Here is a 19,620-nt window from a genome sequence, read left to right as displayed (position 1 = left end):
TCTGGTTCTTGGCAACCCCATTTTTCCCGATGTTCTGTCCCTTTCCCTGTTTGACATACTAGTCTAAGAGCCAAACTACAAGTGATGCCTTACACAGGTTGGACACTTGTCAGCTTCCCTCAAGTTTTGATGGGAAATGTAGGCATCCTGGTCTGGCAGCTGTAATGGAGAGCCGAGCTGTAAAACTAGGACGCCGACATTTCCCATCAAAACTTGAGGGAAGCTGACAAGTGTCCAACCTGTGTAAAGCGTCACTTGTAGCTTGACTCGAAGTCATGTTGTGCATTCGGTGACCAGATTGCATTTGAGCAATTCTAGAAGAGCGTTTTTGTGCACGCGTGCATGCTTGAGGCTTTGGATTTCTTAACTTTGCACGAAACAGGATCTCTTGGTGGGGATAAGGGGAACATTTTGGCAGCTGCCATGTAATTACGAAGCTCTGAATGGTAGTACTCCTGGTTGCAGAGAGAACCTGCAGCTGTTTCTAGTTGGAACAGCAATCAGCCCTTAGACAGGGCGTCTGCTAAGGAAGTCGTTGTTGCCTAACCACGTGCCACAAGATCATTCATATCAGACCAAGGGTCTGTTTTGTCCAGTATTTTGTTTCCAGCAGTTGCAACAAATTACCTTTCGAAACTTGCCGTTTGGGCAGGGAGGCAACCACCCTTTCCCTGTTGTTTGTCCCCAACCCCAGAATTCAGAAGTACACCGTCTCTGCTTATGGAAGTTCCACTGTAACGTGGTTGAGAGACTTCCACGTATTTTTATTCATATATTTGCCCATGTTGCAGATTGTTCACAAGAAATAGGCTAAACAAGGGAGAGAATGGAACTTCCCGTATCCTTTTCTAATCCCTTTCAAAGGGTATCTAATCTAGTGGCCATTACCATGGATTGTGGGTATGAAGTTAATCAGGGCTTTTTTTCAGCAGGAACACGGTGGAACGGAGTTCCGGCACCTCTTGAAAATGGTGACGTGGCCGGTGGCCCCGCCTCCTGATCTCCGGACAAAGGGGAGTTTAGATTGCCCTCTGCGCCGCTTGGCGCAGAGGGCAATCTAAACTCCCCTCTGTCTGGAGATCAGGAGGCGGGGCCACCGGCCATGTGACCATTTTCACCGAGGGCGATTTAAACTTTAAAAAACTCCCCCCTTGTTCCAGCTGAACCAAAGTGACGTCATTGTGCGGTCCTGAATTCCACCACCTCTTTTCCCAGAAAAAAGCCCTGAAGTTAATTATACGTGGTGTAACATTTATCTCTGTGGGAATTGCAGAGGAATGAGAGTGGTGCATTTTATTGGCCACTCTTGCCTCTAGAATAGATTCCTGTAACGAACCCTCTGTGATGCGGCCCTTGAAGAGTATTCAGAAGCACCGGCTGACGGCCCAGAGCCTCAGCAATTGAAGATAGCTCTCTTGTGCTGAAGATGACTTTTCAGGCTGTCTTTAAGATGCTAGTTATTCTGTTGGGGCCAGGCAGGTAAGGCCGTGCAGGTGTTCATGATTGAAACTTGTAGTCTTTTGGAGCAGAATCTTTTGGGGTTCTGTAGCCAATGAGGGTTTTGAACTTTGGGCAGACTTACTATGGCACAATTCCAAAGCTGTTTCAGTTTGAGTGATTCCGCACACATTGGATAATGCACTTCCAATCCTCTTTATAGATCATTTGGAACGGATTCGTTTGTGTGCAGAACAAAAAATCCACCTCAAGTGATTGATAATGTGCATTGAAAGTGCATTATCCAACGTGTGCGGAATCAGTGTTTTTCCTTACTGGAAGGATTCTTCACTCAGTACAAAGGGAACAGAAGCAGGGAAGCCTGCAGGCAGTGCGGGACTTTCCTCCTGCTGCTACATCTTGTGAATGCCCTCCTCTTGGTAGTTCTCCCATGCTGGGGCTCTTTCCTCTGCCTGTTTGCATGTGGGCTGCTTGTGGCCTGCTAAGCACGGGGTTTCCAGATGCGCTCTGGGAAACTGTCACTAACTCCTACCAAAGGCTCTTCTTCCAGCAGAACCATCTGTTTGCTGACAGCCGCAGAGCTTTTTTGCAGAGCGAATGAGGTTGGATTTGCTGCAGGGGCTGAACTTATAACCTCTCTTTAGAGGCCGGGATTGGTGTTGTTAGTGTGGCGCTGCTGTCTCACCACCACCACCCCCTTTGAGCAGAGGATGAAAAACGGGACTGCAGCCTGCCTGCCTACCTCCGTTCTGTTCCTTCTCTTCCTGTCCCAGGAGTGTCGTTCAAAGGCTGGGATGTATCACGGTGCCGCTGGTGCACTTTCTGGGGAGTGGCCATGGACTAATGCTGATGTCATGCTTGATAGCCGCAGGTTTTGCTCTGCTTGAGAGCAGTTTAGAACAGGGTCCCCTGCTCATGCAGCAGCAGATGATCTCTGGATGGTCCAGACTTAGCTTGAGAGTTAGTTGATGGCCAAGGGTCTCTTTATATGTTCCTCATAACTGCTTTATCCTTACTAATGGGCCATTTTCACACTGCTTACCAGCCACAGACCATCGCGCTGAGCTCCCGGAACGACAGTGTCTTCCTGGCGTGATTTCGCATGAGAACCCAGGAAGACGCTGTTGTTCCGGGAGTTTGGCACGATGGTCCGTGGCCGGTAAGCAGTGTGAAAACGGCCATGATGTGACTGCAGCTGACTTCTGGTTTTTAGGAATTGCATAAGGAGTGATCTGACAGGACCCGCTGGTATTTGTCTGCAAATGAACACTAATTGCAAAGGAGAGTGCCCTCAAGTCATAGCTGACTTCTGGCCACCTCTGGCAGGATTTTTGAGGCAAGAGACTTACAGTGGTGGTTTGCCAGTGCCTGCCTCTGCAATCCTGATCTTTGTTGGAGCTCTCCCTGGAAATCTAGTTGGTCTTTGAGGTGCGACTGGACCCAAGTTGAGGGGGCTGCGTTGCTGCGGCCCTGACCCTGTTTTCAACTTCTGGGCCTGCAAACATCACCTTCCTTAAAAAGAACAGCATTTTAAATGTTTAAAAAATTCTCTGTGTGATTTCTATATGTTCTCTCTACTTAGCTTTCATGGCCATAAAAGAGACACAGGTTAAACCACATATGGATTGTGTAACGCACAAGTGAGCATAGAGGAAGAGGAGGCTCAGGAGGGCCCCCTTCCTCTCTCCTGGTCATGTGTGCACACACTTGCAAGAGACCATACCTCTGATTGGGTGTTAGGATATGGGGAGAGTGAATGAGGGCATGGAGAGAGGGTATGAATGAAAAGAGGGAAGTGAGTGGAAGGTGGATCTAAGGGTCTTTCTAGACATGCAGGTTTTTAAAGAGTTGGGTCCGGGTTCCCCTGACCCAGCTTGCGTTCCTGCAGCCACACAGCATCTGTGGGGAATGGATGTTTAAAAATCAAGGAGAGCCCAAATGGCCTCAAAACATAACAACATTTGATTTATATTCGGCCCTTCAGGACAACTTAACACCCACTCAGAGCAGTTTACAAAGTGTGTTATTATTATCCTCATGACAATCACCCTGTGAGGTGGGTGGGGCTGAGAGAGCTCTGAGAAAGCTGTGACTGACCCAAGGTCACAGCTCTGTCAGAGCTCTCTCAGTCCCACCCACCTCACAGGGTGATAGTCGTGAGGATAATAATAACACACTTTGTAAACCGCTCTGAGTGTGGCATGAAATTATCCTCAAGGGTGGTATATAAATCAGGTGTTGTTGTTGTTGTTGTTGTTGTTATCATCTCTGGCCCAGGCAGGTCTGCATGAAATGCTGGAGCTACTGGTCTTTCCCACAGCAGGGAACATATAGATAATGCCTTTTGTTTTGACGCTTCTTGAATCCTGAGGTGGCAAAAAGCTTCTTAACCAGCCTCCTCTCTCCTTCCTCCTCTCTGCCTCGGCTTCTCAACCCACCTTTTAATTGCCCCACACTTTTTGTGTCTCTAGATGTTGCAGCCCCAGTTCAAGTCCCACAACCTTAATGAAGTCTTGAGCAAGCTTTTCCAGATTGTGCCCGGAGAGAATCCGTACGGTTCCCGAGAGTTCCAAAAGTGCCGACGCTGTGCTGTGGTGGGCAACTCCGGCAATTTGCGAGGGTCTGGCTATGGCAGGGAAATCAACAGCCATGACTTCATCATGAGGTGAGTCACCGTTCATAAATGGCCCATGAACACCAGCGCACTGGGCTGCATTCCAGCCTCCCCACCATTAGCGTGTCTCTTGCATTCTGACTTAACAAAAAACGGTGAAAACGTTCCTGATTGTATCTTTACATTGGATTTCTGGCCTTGCAGTGGAAGGGGGTTGACTCCTGATTTCTCTTTCACTGCCAAGTGATTGGCCGTTTTGGCACATCTATTCTCTGAGGAAATACTGAGTTGGATCCAGACCGGATTTCCTATTAGCAGGGCTCATTTCAAGGGGGAACGCACAGGAACGCGGTTCCGGTAGTTCTCCAAAGAGGTCACATGACAGGTGTCCCCGCCCACCTGATTTTCAGCCATTTTGGGCCCATTGCGGCCTGCTTTGGGTCCAAAACAGCCAGGATAGGTGATGTCAGGGGTGTGGCTTATGCAAACTGGTTATGCTAATGACACACTTCTGGTGATGTCAAGGGGCGTGGCATATGCTAATGAGTTATGCTAATAAGTTCCTGCAGCTCTTTTTCTACAAAATGGCCCCTGCCTATTAGCAGAAGGCACTTTTGTCATCAGAATGGTGTCCGGAGGGCTAAAGCTACCTCCTGCCTGCCATTTCAAGTGCTGCTTGCAGCCACTCAAACCCCTAGCAGGCCTCCTGAAGGACAGCTCGCCCCATTTGCTGAGACTCACCGGTCTGCGGGTTCTTTTCCAACCTGGGGGACTCTGCACACACTTGGTCAGACACTCACAGACACAAGGCTTATATATAAAGATATTTATTAATTCAGAAGAGTGTATGGAGGTAGCAGGAACCACTCTCTTAAGGCACAAGCAATGGCATTAAAGCAATAAAAGCTTGGCTATTCTAACTATAGCTAACTGACTAAAACATAAGCTGGCTAACTAGCATTTCTCTGAAGAAAGTTTGAGGCTCATACTCACAAACATAGTCCATAACTCTACCAGGCAGGTCTGGTCATCAGGCCTGGCATAGAGCAAAGTCTCTCACATGCTGCTGGAAAGGTTAGCATGGAGTCCAACGAGGTCTCAAGTATGTGTGTTGTTCAAATTCAGAGCTTCTTCATGGTTTGGTCATCCTTGTTACTGAGGGCTGAGAGGAGCCATCTTTTCCATGATTGGTAGCCAATCAGAGGCACACTTGCCATCAGCGTTACTAGCCTGAGAACTGAGAGGAGTAATTGCAGAGCTGAGCCTCCCTTGTCTCTCAAGGCCCTTTCCCTAGGCAACAGCTCACAGGTGCAATTATTTAGCGGAGCTGCACAGTCCACTCCCAGGGTGTTAAGCCAGAACTGGGCCTGTGGAAACTTAGAAGCCTGAACCAATGTAGGCAATGAGCTTAAAGGGGCTCTGCTGGACAAATGGAACTTTTGCGGTGTCTTGCTGGCTCAGTGTGGGCTTCCCCACCAAACTAAAGTGAAAGGCAAGATCCACGTTCCTTTCTTTTCCTTTCATTAGCGGGACTTGCTTGACATGCATCCTTGGCACAATCTTTCTGAAGAGTTGGACCGTTGTGTGAAAACAGGAGTGCCTGGAACATCCCTTTTTAGGACATCCTTTGTGTCATGCAACAGGTTGCTTTTAACCTGTTACTGGCATTTTATGCCTATTGATGGGTTATAAAATCCATCAGAAAAAAGTTCAAGGAGGGGTTTTTTCTTTTATGTTTTTTTAATGCCCCGAGCAGCATGCAGCCGCCCAGAATGCGTGGAGCTTTAAACCTGATGATAAATCCCACAGAGAACCCCTCGACCCCAAATCAGTTTACTGGGTTTGATTGTAGACATTGACTATCGCATCCAAAGTTCTGCCTGGCCTTGGACCCTCATATCTGCCAGACCAGCTTTCCCCGGATATTCTGCCATAACAGCTGTGCTTGGGTGTTCAGGGCCTTCTGCAGGTGCAACTCTGCAGATGGACAAGTTCCACAACCTGCCTACACACCTGCTTTCCCTGTTGTGGCCCCTGCCTTGTGCAATGGCCTGCCTAAAGAAAGCAGGAGAGCTTCCACGCTTCTGTCATTCCGCAAACAGAATTGTTCATGAGGGCCTTTTCATAAAGGTAATAGGGCTATACTATAACACAGTGCGTGGGGAAGGTGCTTTATAGAGGGAAAGGGACGGTGGAATATATCACTGAGTTTAGGTCATATTGGCCGTTTGCTCCACATATTACCCTGTTGTCACTGCCATGTTTTCTGTTGTTTTCTACTGATGTAGTACCCTTTTTTCTGCATTGTATCTGCAGTCTGTGTCATGTCTAATATGCTATGCTTGTTTAGATGTCTTTGATCCTATCCATGGTGGTGGAGAGTGATATTAAGTCATAGCTGACTTATGACACACCCTAGTGGACTAACAGAGGTGGTTTGCCATTGCCTGCCTCTGCAACTTTGGTCTTCCTTGGAGGTCTCCCATCCAATTACTAACCAAGGCTGACCCTGCTTAGCTTCTGAAATCTGAGGCTCACCTGGGCTAGCCAGGTCAGGGCACTCTTATCCCAAGTACATTGCTTATTAGAATCCCCCTGTTCCCGCAGTGAGCTCTTCTTCATATTGTATTCTCTTCATATTGATTATATTGACTTAACGCTGCTTTCAATTTCAGTTAGGAAGGCAAACTATAAATATAATAAATACTCAGGTTTCTCTTCTGGGGTGGGGAGTGTTGTGGGTGATAAGAAGCCCTTAAAAGTGGGCACTGTAGACATGTGGGGTATTGAACCAGCTCTGGCCCCAGTTTCTGGTTTGCATCCATGAACCGTTGACAGATTTGGAGACCGATCAAGAGTTGGGCAAGCTTGAAGTTGGATAGCGGTAATCAGGGCTGTTGCAACCTGGCAAAATTATTTAAAATCTTTTGGTTTGTATAACTTCTTCTGGTGCGGCGACAGAGGTGAAAGAAAGCTGCAAACTCGATGTGAAAGAGAAGGAGAGGTATCCTGCACTGTCAGCCATCTCAATGCTCCCCCCTCAACCTGTCGCTATGAGCCAAAAAGCACAATTACCTGCTGTGTCTCTTCACTCCGTCGGGTTCTTGAAAGATTCTCTGTTGGCTTCTGCTCTCTAGTGGCAAATCTCATCAATGACGGCTTGAATTGAAAAGAGTCCAGTAGCACCTTTAAGACTAACCAATTTTATTATAGCATAAGCTTTCGAGAATCAAGTTCTCTTCATCAGATGCCTGATCAGGCATCTGATGAAGAGAACTTGATTCTCGAAAGCTTATGCTATAATAAAATTGGTTAGTCTTAAAGGTGCTACTGGACTCTTTTTGATTTTGCTACTACAGACTAACACGGCTAACTCCTCAGGGCTTGAATTGAAGCACTTAGAGCAGATTGATTTCTGTTTTAGGACTCTGGAGGCAGAATTAAACACTTACAGCTTCTCTTATTGATGCAAGAGAGGAAACATCTCTTGTTCTGGCCCTGCGTCAGGGGCCACAGGCAAGAGTTTGCCTCCCATTGCAGCTATCCTGTCATGAAGCAATCGCGGTTTAGCTGAATACTACTCTCCGCCAGCAGGGTTCTGTGGTTTTGATTAGTTCTGTGGTTTGAATTAATCCTGGCAAGGCTGACACTTACTGGTTTCTGCTTTTAGGTTGATGTGTCGGACTGGTTTCCTATTGAAGCCTGTCCTGGGGTGGGCATGCTCCCAAACTAGAATTCCAATTAATTTTCCATGGTGTATATGAAAGGGGGTTGCTAAAGACCTTTTGGTGAAGCAGTGGTGGGATGGGTCAAGAGAGGGTTGTCTTTTGCACTGGGGAAACTTACAAGAGAAAATATCTGCACCTTACCCATTATAACTCCACAATGAAAAAGGCTGGAGACTTTTTTAAAAAAAAGATGACAGCTGGAAACTAGGAGATCGTGGCAGTAGATTACATTATAATGTTATAGCAATTTAGAAATACTTGATTTTTTAAAAGTTATCCAGTGTGTGTCTGGGGGTGGGGGGGTGACAGCCACAGGGGCCAAGGCAAGGATAAGGGGGCCGGTATGGGTGTGTCCCGCAAAAATACACACCTTCCCATTCGCATGGTGTCCAAGCACTTTGGCTGCAGTCTTTCCAAAAAGATCGTACCAGAACAGGATAGGAAAAGATCGCAGCAAAGCAGGGTAAACAAGATTCGTAGCTGTGCTGGGTGCTTTGAAAGCTCACTCTGTCCATATGCTCTGCTTTGTATGTTCATAACCAAACAGATATTATGCTAACATTGCATATCCCTACCACACGCTGTCATCATGCAGAAATAAATCCTGCAACAGGCTGATCCTGGAACTCCTACTGCTTAGGCTGTTTGTGTAGCAATAAAATGACCCAGACAGCACCGTCTCAACACACATGCAACTCTGTTCCCTGCAGAATGAATCAGGCCCCCACGGTGGGCTTTGAAGCGGATGTTGGGAGCAGGACAACCCATCACTTCATGTACCCAGAGAGCGCCAAGAACTTGCCAGCCAATGTCAGCTTTGTTCTCGTGCCCTTCAAAGCCCTGGACCTGCTATGGATTGCGAGTGCCCTGTCAACCGGTCAGATCCGATTGTATGTATCCAACAGGCAGACTCTTCCCCATGTTGTATCCAACAGGCAGACTCTTCCCCATGTTGTCTTCTTTGTGTTCAAAGCCCTTTATCAGATCTTCCTAAGGACTGCTCATTTAGCTAACCCCTGACCACCCTGCTAAATAATACTCCACAGTTTGGTTGTTGTGGGTTTTCCGGGCTGTATTGCCGTGGTCTTGGCATTGTAGTTCCTGACGTTTCGCCAGCAGCTGTAGCTGGCATCTTCAGAGGTGTAGCAGAGGTGTAGCACCACCTTTTTTTGGTGCTACACCTCTGAAGATGCCAGCCACAGCTGCTGGCGAAACGTCAGGAACTACAATGCCAAGACCACGGCAATACAGCCCGGAAAACCCACAACAACCATCATTCTCCGGCCGTGAAAGCCTTCGACAATACTCCACAGTTTTCTGATGAGAAAAAAAGCAGAGGCAAGGGAATTAAAGCTGTTTCATAGTCTAATCCTTATATACAAAACCAAAGAGATGCAATGTGTAAGGAAATGTGCATATTTCATGGTCTAATCATATACAAAACCAAAGAGAGACAATGTGAAGGGAAATGCGCGTATTTCATGGTCTAATCTTTGTATACAAAATCAAAGAAATGCAATGTGTAGGGAAATATGCATATTTCTAAATCTGAATGCATGAATTTTGAAATGACCGTTTACTGCTAGATGGTGCCAACTTTATGATACAGCACAACCACTTGGAAGCATGGGACTGTTTTTTGTGGAGCAAATTACGCTTCTGGCCCCGTGTCACTCAGTGGAGAATAGAGTGGCCTCCAAGAACACAGAACTATCCGTGAGCCAGTGGGTTTGTTAATTCAATAGAGGTAAACTGAAGGGGCTGGAACAGTGACTCAGTGGTCGAGCATGTGTTTTGCATGCAGAAGGCCCCAGATTCAAACCGTGCCATATCCAGTTAAAAAGAACACGTGATGTGAAAGACCTTACCTGAGACCCTGGTGAGGCACCACCACCGAGCAGACCATACTGACCTTGAGAGACCCATGGGCTGATTCAGGGTAAAGCAGCTACACGGAGGTGCTGCAGGAGCAGGCTGGCTGGTTGCAAACCGTATTTGGATTTTCTTCTCTTCCGGTGCCCACCCTAAGAGTCTACCCTTCTGCCTTCCTGGCAGGTTGTTGTAAGCTCCTCTGAGTCCCTTTTGGGGGAGAAAGGTGGCATAGAAGAGTTTTAAATAAATGAATTTGAGTACGGTTGCCAGCTTTGTACCTGCGATTCATCTTTGCTTAGATCAAACCATGGGTTCCAGCCAGGTTGGGATTGTTCAGCTCTTATTTAGGAGTCTGCCTGGCGGTTTTTTTTCCCCCAGGCAGCCTTGTTAATCCCTTAAAGGTGATCAGAGGAGGCAGGGAAGACGCTGTCTAGATTAAGAGGCACTTGTCCCTCAGAGTGAGCTTGAATTCCCTTGCGTTCCTTCAGACGCTTTACAAGGATGCAGACGATGCAGCCTGGCTGTTTGGTTGCCTCTTGCGGATACTGCTTGCCCATCCTCTTTTTCCTGGAATTGTTCCTCTGTAGTTTCTCATCAGGTCAAAAGAGTAACCCTCTGAAGGAATGCTGCTGCACAGTTACACGGAACAATTGCACTTGTGGATCCTCAGCAGGCATTCCACGATGGGGTTTTGTTTTGTTACCATTCTGAACATTGTTTTAAAGTTTTTTTTTTAAAAGGAGATGAAAATGGACCTGCTTCCCCTGCCCAGTACCCTGAGTGAATGCAGTGCCGTTTGCTTCAGTTATGGGGTGGTCCAGCTGTTCCCAGCCTGGACCACCTGTACTTAGGAGCCTTTAGGAGCTGCCAGCCCCACAGTCCCCCATCTGTCAGGAGCAGCGGTGAAGGGCAGGCTGAGGGGTGAGGGGAGAAGGAAGTCCAGGGAAAGAGGCTGCACAAGCCCATTACGTCTGGGGTTAAGGCGGGCTCATTGAGGAGATTTCTTGGGAAAGTGTCAGACAAACTTCTCTTTTTCTCTCTCTCTCTTCTTTTTATAGCACCTACGCACCTGTGAAAGCCTTCCTTCGTGTGGACAAAGAGAAGGTAAAGGGGGGCTTCCTTGCATTGGGTTGGGGATACAAAACATGAAATGTGTAAATGATCACAGATTTGTTTATCATTTATATATTTGCTATAAAATCAGTATAAGGCACTGTGTGTGTTCGTCCGTCCGTCCGTCCGTTCACTGGAAGGTTAGTGCATGCTACCTGCTGTTGAAAAAACCGTAAACCTCTCCAGCAGAAGGACGGAGATTCTTTGGAACCTTGTTCTTCTTTGCAGGGGGAGAGATCTCTCCTGCTGTGTCACTCATAATGGACCTGTCAGTTTAAAACTCCGTGATGTCTGCAAAGTGACATATAAGGGGAGTGATTTAGAAAGACCAAAATACTCATATTGCTGCTGATCGGTGTGGCATTCCCCATTGTTGATCTACATGCACTGCCTTCCAAAGGCATGCTGGGAATTAAAATCTCTTCCCTTTCTGATTATAATGGGCAATCAAGATTGGAGATACCTGGGTCGCTACTGCTGTCTTTGCCGAATGTTGCGTAACAGATCTGTTATCTGCGACGTGGCTCGTTCCTGATGTGTATGCAACAGGCAGCGAGAGCTCTTTGCTCCTTGAATGACTTCTACATCCTGTTCAGAGGAACTAGATTGAAGTACAGTCAGGGGAGGAAGAAAAGACTCTGTTAGTGCACACTTGCTAACTTAACCTGGAGAGTAGCAATGACGGGAGGGGGAAGCCCAGTTTTGCACAATTGATTTTGGCCCAGTTGGTTCTGCCTAGAGCCATGGATCGACAGAGGAAGAACTAGCGCTACTGTTCTCCAGAGGTAGCTTTCTGAAAAATAGATGCAGAGGAATTAGCTGTGTTAGTCTGTAGTAGCAAAATCAAAAAGAGTCCAGTAGCACCTTTAAGACTAACCAACGTTGCTGTAGCATAAGCTTTTGAGAATCACAGTTCTGACAAAGAGAACTGTGATTCTCAAAAGTTTATGCTACAATAAATTTGGTTAGTCTTAAAGGTGCTACTGGACTCTTTTTGATTTTTCTGAAAAATGATTGTGTTGATTGGCTTCATGAGGCCCACGGCTGCTGTGGCGTATTACAGGCACAGTGTCTCCTGGTGAGACTATTATAATATGCAGGGCACAACAAGGCAGTTCTACCTGTGAGTAGGATGTATGGCTGTCCACCATCACCTGCCCCCTTCCCCAGGAAAAGAAAAAGAGAAGTCCAAACTCAGAAGGGGGAAAGTTGGATATGTGGTATTTTTAATCCCCGATACTTTAAAATCAAAATATAAAAAGAAGAATTATGCTATCGGTGAAAACCACAGTGTAAATGATCAAACGGGCGACAGTTTTTTTCTTACGAGTATCTGAAAAATCCCTCTTTTGGCCAAGGCCGCGACGTTTATGAGCCAAGCCACAAGTGACGAATGACACTTGCCTGGCAAGTGAACAGACTCACGTGTATTCCTCCCTGTTCACTTGCCCTCCGCTTGCGCTCCAGGTAGTGATCAAGTGGAGGGCAAGTGAACAGGGAGGAATACACGTGAGTCTGTTCACTTGCCAGGCAAGTGTCATTCATCACTTGTGGCTTGGCTCTGTGTGTCTCAAATCAGAACTGAAATGGTGAGAAAATGACCCGTCCAAACCCAAACTCAAGCCTTTGAGGAAAGGCTTCTAGATCCAGTGTGCTGCATGTTGTTTGTCACAGCAGTTTCCAAATAATCTGATTACTGACAACTTGGCTGCAGCGCATTCCATAGATAGCGTCATACACACACCTCATACTCACACACATGGGTCAACCATTGTGTTTAAAGGCTTTCCTCTCCTGTGCGTGTTTGTTTGGTGTCTTTAGGTTCAAATCTACAATCCCGCTTTCTTCAAATACATCCATGACCGATGGACGGAGCACCACGGGCGCTACCCCTCCACAGGGATGCTGGTGCTCTTCTTTGCGCTACACGTTTGCGATGAGGTAAGTATTGAAATACCCCCAAAGAGATGGCCGAGGGCATTTTTCTGCAATTTGCAGCCCTTAAGAAAGGAGAAGAATGGGGAGAAGGTGGCCGTGTCTAGCATTTGACAGATTTATCAGTTAACATAGTTAACAAAACACGGTAGAGGCAGCTGTGTGGCTTTTTTAAATAAGTGTCATTGCTGTATCTCCTCCTTACCTAGGCTTTCTCGTGGCTTTACATCTAAGGGACTAGTCAGGAATGTCTGTCCTTGGCTGTAGCTTGGAGTACATCAACGGCTGCGGTCAGCAGTCTTCTTGTTCATGGAAAAACTTCTTACTTCCATGCTTGGCTAAACTACTGAACAGTTCTATTAGGGAATAATATAGGGGAGAATCAGCTGTTGCTTTCATGGCCATTTCCCAACTTCTGTGCTTCAGAAATCATCAGAATCCAACATGGGAGAAAATCTCTCGTTGCGTGTAGTGGGTTGAGGAGATGCAGGGTGTCTGACAACATGAGCTGCCTGAACGGGGAACTCTTGGGCAGAAGAGCCAGGGATGCATATGGAGTATATAACCACAAGGCAGTACTTGATTAAGAAATAGTCTTTGTTTTTGTGTAAAGGTAAAACCTTGGAAACTGGGGAGTGTACTTTTTTTCAGCCCTCAGGGTGGCAGACATGTCCTTTTCGGTCCTGGCTCCCATCTGGTGGAAAGCTCTGTCTGCTGAGATCAGGGCCTGGCAGGACCTACTATCCTTCCGCCGGGACTGCAAGACAGAGTTGTTCCGCCAGGCACATGGCTGAGGCTGGGCCTCCGCCAGCCTGAAAAAAGGGGTGTATAAAATTCTAACCCTCCCTGTGACAGCTGTCCGCCATCCTGTTTTTAAATTTGTATGAATAGAAATATGATGCTGTTTTAATGATGTTTTAATGGAGATGAAAAATGTTTATTGTGTTTTAATAGGTTGTTATCTGCCCTGAGCCCGCCTGCGGAGAGGGCTGAATAGAAATTTGAAATGAATGAATGAATGAATGAATGTCTTCTATTAAAATGTGGAATTCACTGCCATTGGATGTTGGGATGGCTGTGAGCATAAATGGCTTTAAAAGGGGGATAGATTCATAGAGGAGAGGTCCATCCATGGCTACAAGCCACGGTGAGTCCATATCCAGAGGCAGTAAACCTCTTAAACGCAAGAAGCAACGTATATGTCCTGTTGGCCCTCCAGAGCAACTTGGGAAACAGGATGCTGGACTCGATAGACCTCTGGTCTGATTCAGCCAGGGCTCTTCTGACGTGCTTACCAGATGGTTCTCTGTCATTGGCTGCAGGTGAACGTCTTTGGGTTTGGGGCGGACAGCCGTGGCAACTGGCACCACTATTGGGAGAACAATCGCTATGCAGGAGAGTTTCGGAAAACCGGGGTGCACGATGCCGATTTTGAAGCCGGAATCATTGATATGCTGGAGAAGACGAGCAAGATCGACGTGTATCGTGGCAACTGATCCCCTCCAAGCTGCATCTTTCAGTTTTGTTTTGGGGTTGGCCTTCAGTGAACAGGCCAGTTGCAACAGCTTGCTTCCTCAGAGGGTGTGTGTGTGTGTGTGTGAGTTGGTTGCTGGATCCCCCTCCCCAGCTCATTGAGATCAAACCCTGGGGTACCTGCACCCTGAGAAGACCCATGAGAAGCAAATCAGAATATTTTGCTCCTGAAAGCCGTCAGAGTGAGGAGGCTTTTCTTAAAAGGGGGGGGGTGAAAAACAGAACATCCCCCCTCCCCAATCTAGAGGATGTACAAATGAAACAAGTTTTGCAATCAAGTCGGCGAGCTTCCAGCTCCTACTCCCATGTCATGGTTAAAGCCAAATGCGGTACTTTTTCTGTCTTTGAATGAGAATGAAAAACAAGAACGCACAGAGCAGCCGAAGGGGAGGAGAGGAAGATTACCAAGCTGTCATTCAGATTTTTCTCCTGTTTTCCCAGAGTCTCCGAGGGCTGCTGTTCTCTGTTTGCGGGCATGTTTGCTCACGGACTAATGACAAAGAGCAAGGCTTTTTTGGCCATCTCGTAAGCTTCGACTAGGACTACTAGAAGAAGCACTTAAAATCTTGACAAACTTTTTGGGGGGAGGGAAAAAACCACAATCAACTTTCCTTTGATAAAATGGCAGTTGCTTCCCACTTTTGCCCAGGGAATTTCTTTTCTTTTGTAACAATCAGGTTTAAGGTGTAGAACAGATTGATCATATTTGTGGTTACAATCATGTGAACTTCAGAAGATGTTTGCTTACAAGAAACGAGTAATTCTGCTTATTGGAAGACTTTTTTTGGCTCTAGGGGGAGATGGATGGATTCTTCCTGGATGGATGAGCTATGCGGACTCCTGCAGTTGGCAAAGCTGACTGCCAGACGTGAGGAAGAAGAGGTGCCCAAACTGGTACCGAAGAGGAGACTGTGCCAAAGGCACTGAAATTGGTAGATCCTGTGACTTTTTACCCTTTCTCCCATTCAGACCCATCATCACTATCACTATCGTTCTGGGTTTGAGTGAGCGGGGGATTTTTCTGTCTTGGCAAATTATTTCTTTATGTTTATCCCATAATCAAAGCAGGGTTTATTTTCCTCCTCTACCTCTACCTTTTTTGCTGATAGGCATGTAGAAAGGTGGGCTCCAGTTGCTGCCTTCTGATAGCTCATAAGGCCTGATCTGTGCTCATTGCGAGGGCTGAGAGGCTCTAGCCATTCTTCTTCGAACCAAGCGGTGGCATTTCTGTTTTGGTCCCTTCTTGCTTTTGCCTTGACAATGGTCTTCAGCTGGTCTGCGCTTATTTTGGGGGTGGGGATAAAGTTGGGGTGATGCTCCCTAGTTTTGACCTAGAGAGGAAAAAAGAGCAGCGCAGCTGGACCTAAGAATGGGGAGGGCTTCGCTGTCCATATGGTGTACACACACAGTGGAACTGGAAAATGCAAAAAGGTCAAGCTAGATGCAATCTCACACTGTCGTTTTTTGTGTTTGTTTTAATTGAATGTAAGAGCCAGAAGAATTCAATGAAACTTTCGAAGTGCAATCATGCCAAACAGTATTAAATAAGTATTCCTTTGATAAGAAATGTTGCTGAATTGAGAAGGCAGGGGAAGCACATCTTTGGTCCAAGGGGAGGCCACTGGCTTCTTGTTGCAATAGGGACTTAAACCTCTTGGGAGAGCGCGTGCGCTGACCTTGCTCCCAGTTTTTATCTCGAACCTCATATTCTGTGATTTCTTTGGCAGCGCTGAATTCTAAGAGATTACGACCATCCCGGCAGTGCGGCAAAATCCTCCCAAAATCTTGTTTTTAGGCTTTCTCCATTAAGGGAAGAGCAAGACGGTTTAAGATCTGTAAGAATGCTTATTTTAACTGTGAAAAGATGAAAACATTCTGCTAATGCCCTTAAGGCAGTCACGTGAAATGGTTGCTGATAAACCATCTCGGGGTGAGATCAGCAGGACTGGCCAGAGTAACTTTGCAGGAAGTCACACCAATATGTGACGTCTTGGTTGCAGCTTCTTGTCCAATTTGAAGAAAGAAAGAAAAGCAAGACTCCCCCCCACCCCTTGAATTGCATGAACGGGAATGTGCTTCTCACACTTCCTTCTCAGAAATCATGTTTCTTTTTCTTGCCAAAAGTTTCCAAAATGTTTGGGGTGGGGTGGGCGGGCAGGGGCAAGCAACAAAGAGTGCCTTGGCTTGCGCTGTTGGCTGCATTCGATTCTTGCACCAGACCTGAGACTTCTTTGCTGCACAGCCCCCCCCGGGGGGGGGCTTGGTTATTTTGCTAGCTGCTCCTTTCTTGTTTTCCACATTGGGGACATTTGGGGCTTCTCTTTGTAAAAGGAGGGGGGAATAGTTTGGGATGGCCAGCCAAGGTCTCCTGTATTGCCACATGTTGGTTTTAAGTTTCCAGTCCCCAAAAGGAGACAGGAGCTTGTTTCAGTCGGTCCCTACCTGGCTCCTCTATTACAGAAGTGACGGGATAATCAGGGAGTGAGCTGCAAGAGACAATCTAGACCTTTCAGTGTCAAGGCCACTTTGCACAGCACAAGATTCTCATCTCACTGTGTTGCTTGGGGGTGGAACCCCCCCCTTCCCTTCTGTCAACTCCCCTCTTCTGCAAACAGGTTGTAGTTTTTCTTGTTGCCACAGACTGCCAGACTCTGTCTTGCCACTTAATCCCTGCTTGGAGCATGCAGGATACTGGGGGGTGGGGGGCATATTCACAATAACTGCTGGATGTACTTGAGTAAACTTGTCTGCAGAGGCAACGGGCAAGAACAGTGCAGGGGAACTGACCTCCACCACCATTACCAGTAGCGAGAAGAAACTGACTTGCCAAGAGGAGGACATAAAAGGTCAGGGACTCTCGAGGGCAAGCTAGGTCTGATAGAGGTGAGAGAGGATTGGAATCCCCTGTGAGCTGTAGAATCAGGCAAGTGAGAGGGAGGGTGGGGGACAAACTAGCAATCTCACCTCGCTGCTTTGAAGATCAGGGAAGGGGGGACGTAACCCTTTCATCTCATGCTTATTTTCCCAATGTGCATCCTCCCTAGTTCGTCTTGCTCCAAGGGGAGGGGGGAGACAACATACCCGTTCCCCCTTGTGAAGGTAATTGCACCTTGCGTGGGGAGAAGGGGGTTTACACTTAGGATACCTCCCTCCCCAATCTTCAAAACATCCATATGGGGCTACTCATTCATCCCAAGGGGGATAACCCCCAGAAGAGATCCTAAGTGTGGATCTCCTAGATCCCATTTTTATTTGGCCTCCAGCTGCATCCTGCTTACCCTCTGCTGCCCCCCCCCCCACTCTGCCGCCATCCCTCGTCCCACAGAATCACCGTGATGATGTGTGCACACTCCCAACACTGAAGGATGTGCCACTGGAAACTTAAACTAGGACCTCCCTTCTACTAGCCAGCTAGGGACTACCCAGGTGGCTTTGACCCATTGTCATATGGAGAACATCTCCTGTTAACTGTGGAAGAACAAAGCATGCCTCTTTCTTCTGTAGGACCTGTGTGGAGAGTGAGCATAGCCCACAGGATGAAAACGCATCCCAGGTGTCTCGTTTGCAAGGTGCTCCAGTGTTGGCTGCCAGGCACCCTGTGGCCAAGACCCCTTTCTGTCTTGTAGATCTGATTCTGTCTCCATTTGGCCATTCTTCTCACAGGAGTACAGATGGCCACATGGGAGGAATTGGAAGCACAACCTTGTTTACAGCCTGCAGGATGCAGCCTTCAACTCTTTTTGGGCCTCGAGGCTGTAGCTAGGGTGAAAATGCACCCTGATGGTTGTGAAGGAACCCTAGTATGCTTTCTCACAGCAACCAAAACAGCTGGCTGTGAACTGAATCTAGGTTGCAGTTGTAAGAAGGGTGTGACGACGTAGAAGCTGAGAAGAGTGAAGGCAAGCAGTTCTAGAAAAGGAAACATCCCAACTGACGAGGACCAGCTCTGGCATTCTAGAACACCTTGCCAAATGTTCACAGCTGCTCTGTGAGATCCAGATGTTTGGGGTGGGGCATTTGAAGGCTTGTGGCCTTATAAAAATCAGCAAAAGGGCTTGTTTTCTTGCCTGGACAAAAGTCTTGCCCATTGCCTCTGCATCTTGCCACTTCCATATACAAACCTCTGACAAATCAACTGTTTATAAGCTAAGGAAATCATGGCTCCAATCCTTTTTTAAAAAAACTATTTTTCTTTGTCCTAGTTGCTTGCTCTTCAGTACCAGTATTACACACACAACTGTGCTGCCTTCCATTTTTGCATTAAAAAAAATCACATTCTACAATTGGAAGAGACTGGATTTATTTTGTCTTCTGTTGTACAAAATAAAATCGGAACCCTCTTTCGCCTGTTAATTTCCTGTTGTGTTGTTTCTTTGTGGAGGCTGGAGGGGTTAGCTGTCTTGAACAAGCTCGCCAGAGGGAAGGTGCCTGTGTTTACTAGACCACTAAAAATCCGGTATCTCTAATTATCAGTGCTAACATATATATACTGCATAGATGTATGCAGCCATGGGCACAGACTCCCCAATGCTAGATTATCCAATGATGGCTTCTGAATCCCATCAAGCAAATCATTACGTGATGGTCCCAGTGGCTTAGCCCATCTTTCTTTCTTTCTTTCTGGTTTACATGTGAGTAGTAGCATAATCAGGATGCTTCCGGTGATGAATGTGTGTGTGTGGCTTTACTCTTGTAGGCATGATAACCTCTGCAGAAATAAGTACTTCAGTACATTTCTCCTATGATGCAAAATAGTAGAGTCCAGTAGCACTTTTAAGACTAACCAACTTTGTTGTAGCATAAGCTTTCGAGAACCACAGCTCTCTTCATCAGATGCATAAGCTTTCAAGAACCTCAGCTCTCTTCATCAGATGCATAAGCTTTCAAGAACCTCAGCTCTCTTCGTCAGATGCATCTGATGAAGAGATCTGTGGTTCTCAAAAGCTTATGCTACAATAAAGAAGGTTCGTTTTAAAGGTGCTACTGGACTCTTTGCTATTTTGCGATGACAGACTAACACGGCTAACTCCTCTGGACCTATTCTCCTGTGGTGTCACTCTTCGTCCAAGAAATTTACTTAAGAATATGGCTTCTAAATGGGACCCATCATCCCATCTTTCTGTCACACCCCTTCTCCAATACTTAACCTTTTCACAACTTCACCTGTACTAAGGGATGGCACTGTTTCCTGAACAGTATACCCGGAGTGTTTGTCAATTGCTCTTATCCAGCCACGGTAACAAGGCTGTGAATGGTGAAATTTCTTGCATACCTCCAGGACTGATTGCCTTGTTTCATTTGGCCAATTTAGCATTTTCCCTGCAGCTTGTAAAACCCCTTTTTTCCCAGCTCCCCTCACATATTTCC

At 46.8% G+C, this 19,620-nt stretch overlaps 1 protein-coding gene across 4 annotated transcripts in view; it reads left to right on the top strand.

Annotated features, from left to right (window-relative positions):
- ST3GAL2 (ST3 beta-galactoside alpha-2,3-sialyltransferase 2) overlaps positions 1-18,606 on the top strand; it is a 69,894-nt gene extending 51,288 nt beyond the window's left edge. For all 4 annotated transcript variants that reach the window (XM_055000406.1, XM_055000404.1, XM_055000405.1 and 1 more), the window contains exons 3-7: positions 3,930-4,123; positions 8,511-8,690; positions 10,731-10,776; positions 12,607-12,726; positions 14,043-18,606. In XM_055000406.1, the coding sequence (XP_054856381.1) occupies positions 3,930-4,123; positions 8,511-8,690; positions 10,731-10,776; positions 12,607-12,726; positions 14,043-14,216 (714 nt within the window). In that variant the 3' untranslated portion in view covers positions 14,217-18,606. The remainder of the gene's footprint in view (positions 1-3,929; positions 4,124-8,510; positions 8,691-10,730; positions 10,777-12,606; positions 12,727-14,042) is intronic.
- The last annotated feature ends 1,014 nt before the right edge of the window (positions 18,607-19,620 follow it).

Source organism: Eublepharis macularius, chromosome 16, assembly GCF_028583425.1.
Source record: "Eublepharis macularius isolate TG4126 chromosome 16, MPM_Emac_v1.0, whole genome shotgun sequence".
NCBI lineage: Eukaryota > Metazoa > Chordata > Lepidosauria > Squamata > Eublepharidae > Eublepharis > Eublepharis macularius.
Note: the sequence above shows the minus strand (reverse complement) of the source record. Positions and strands in the feature narration are given on the sequence as shown.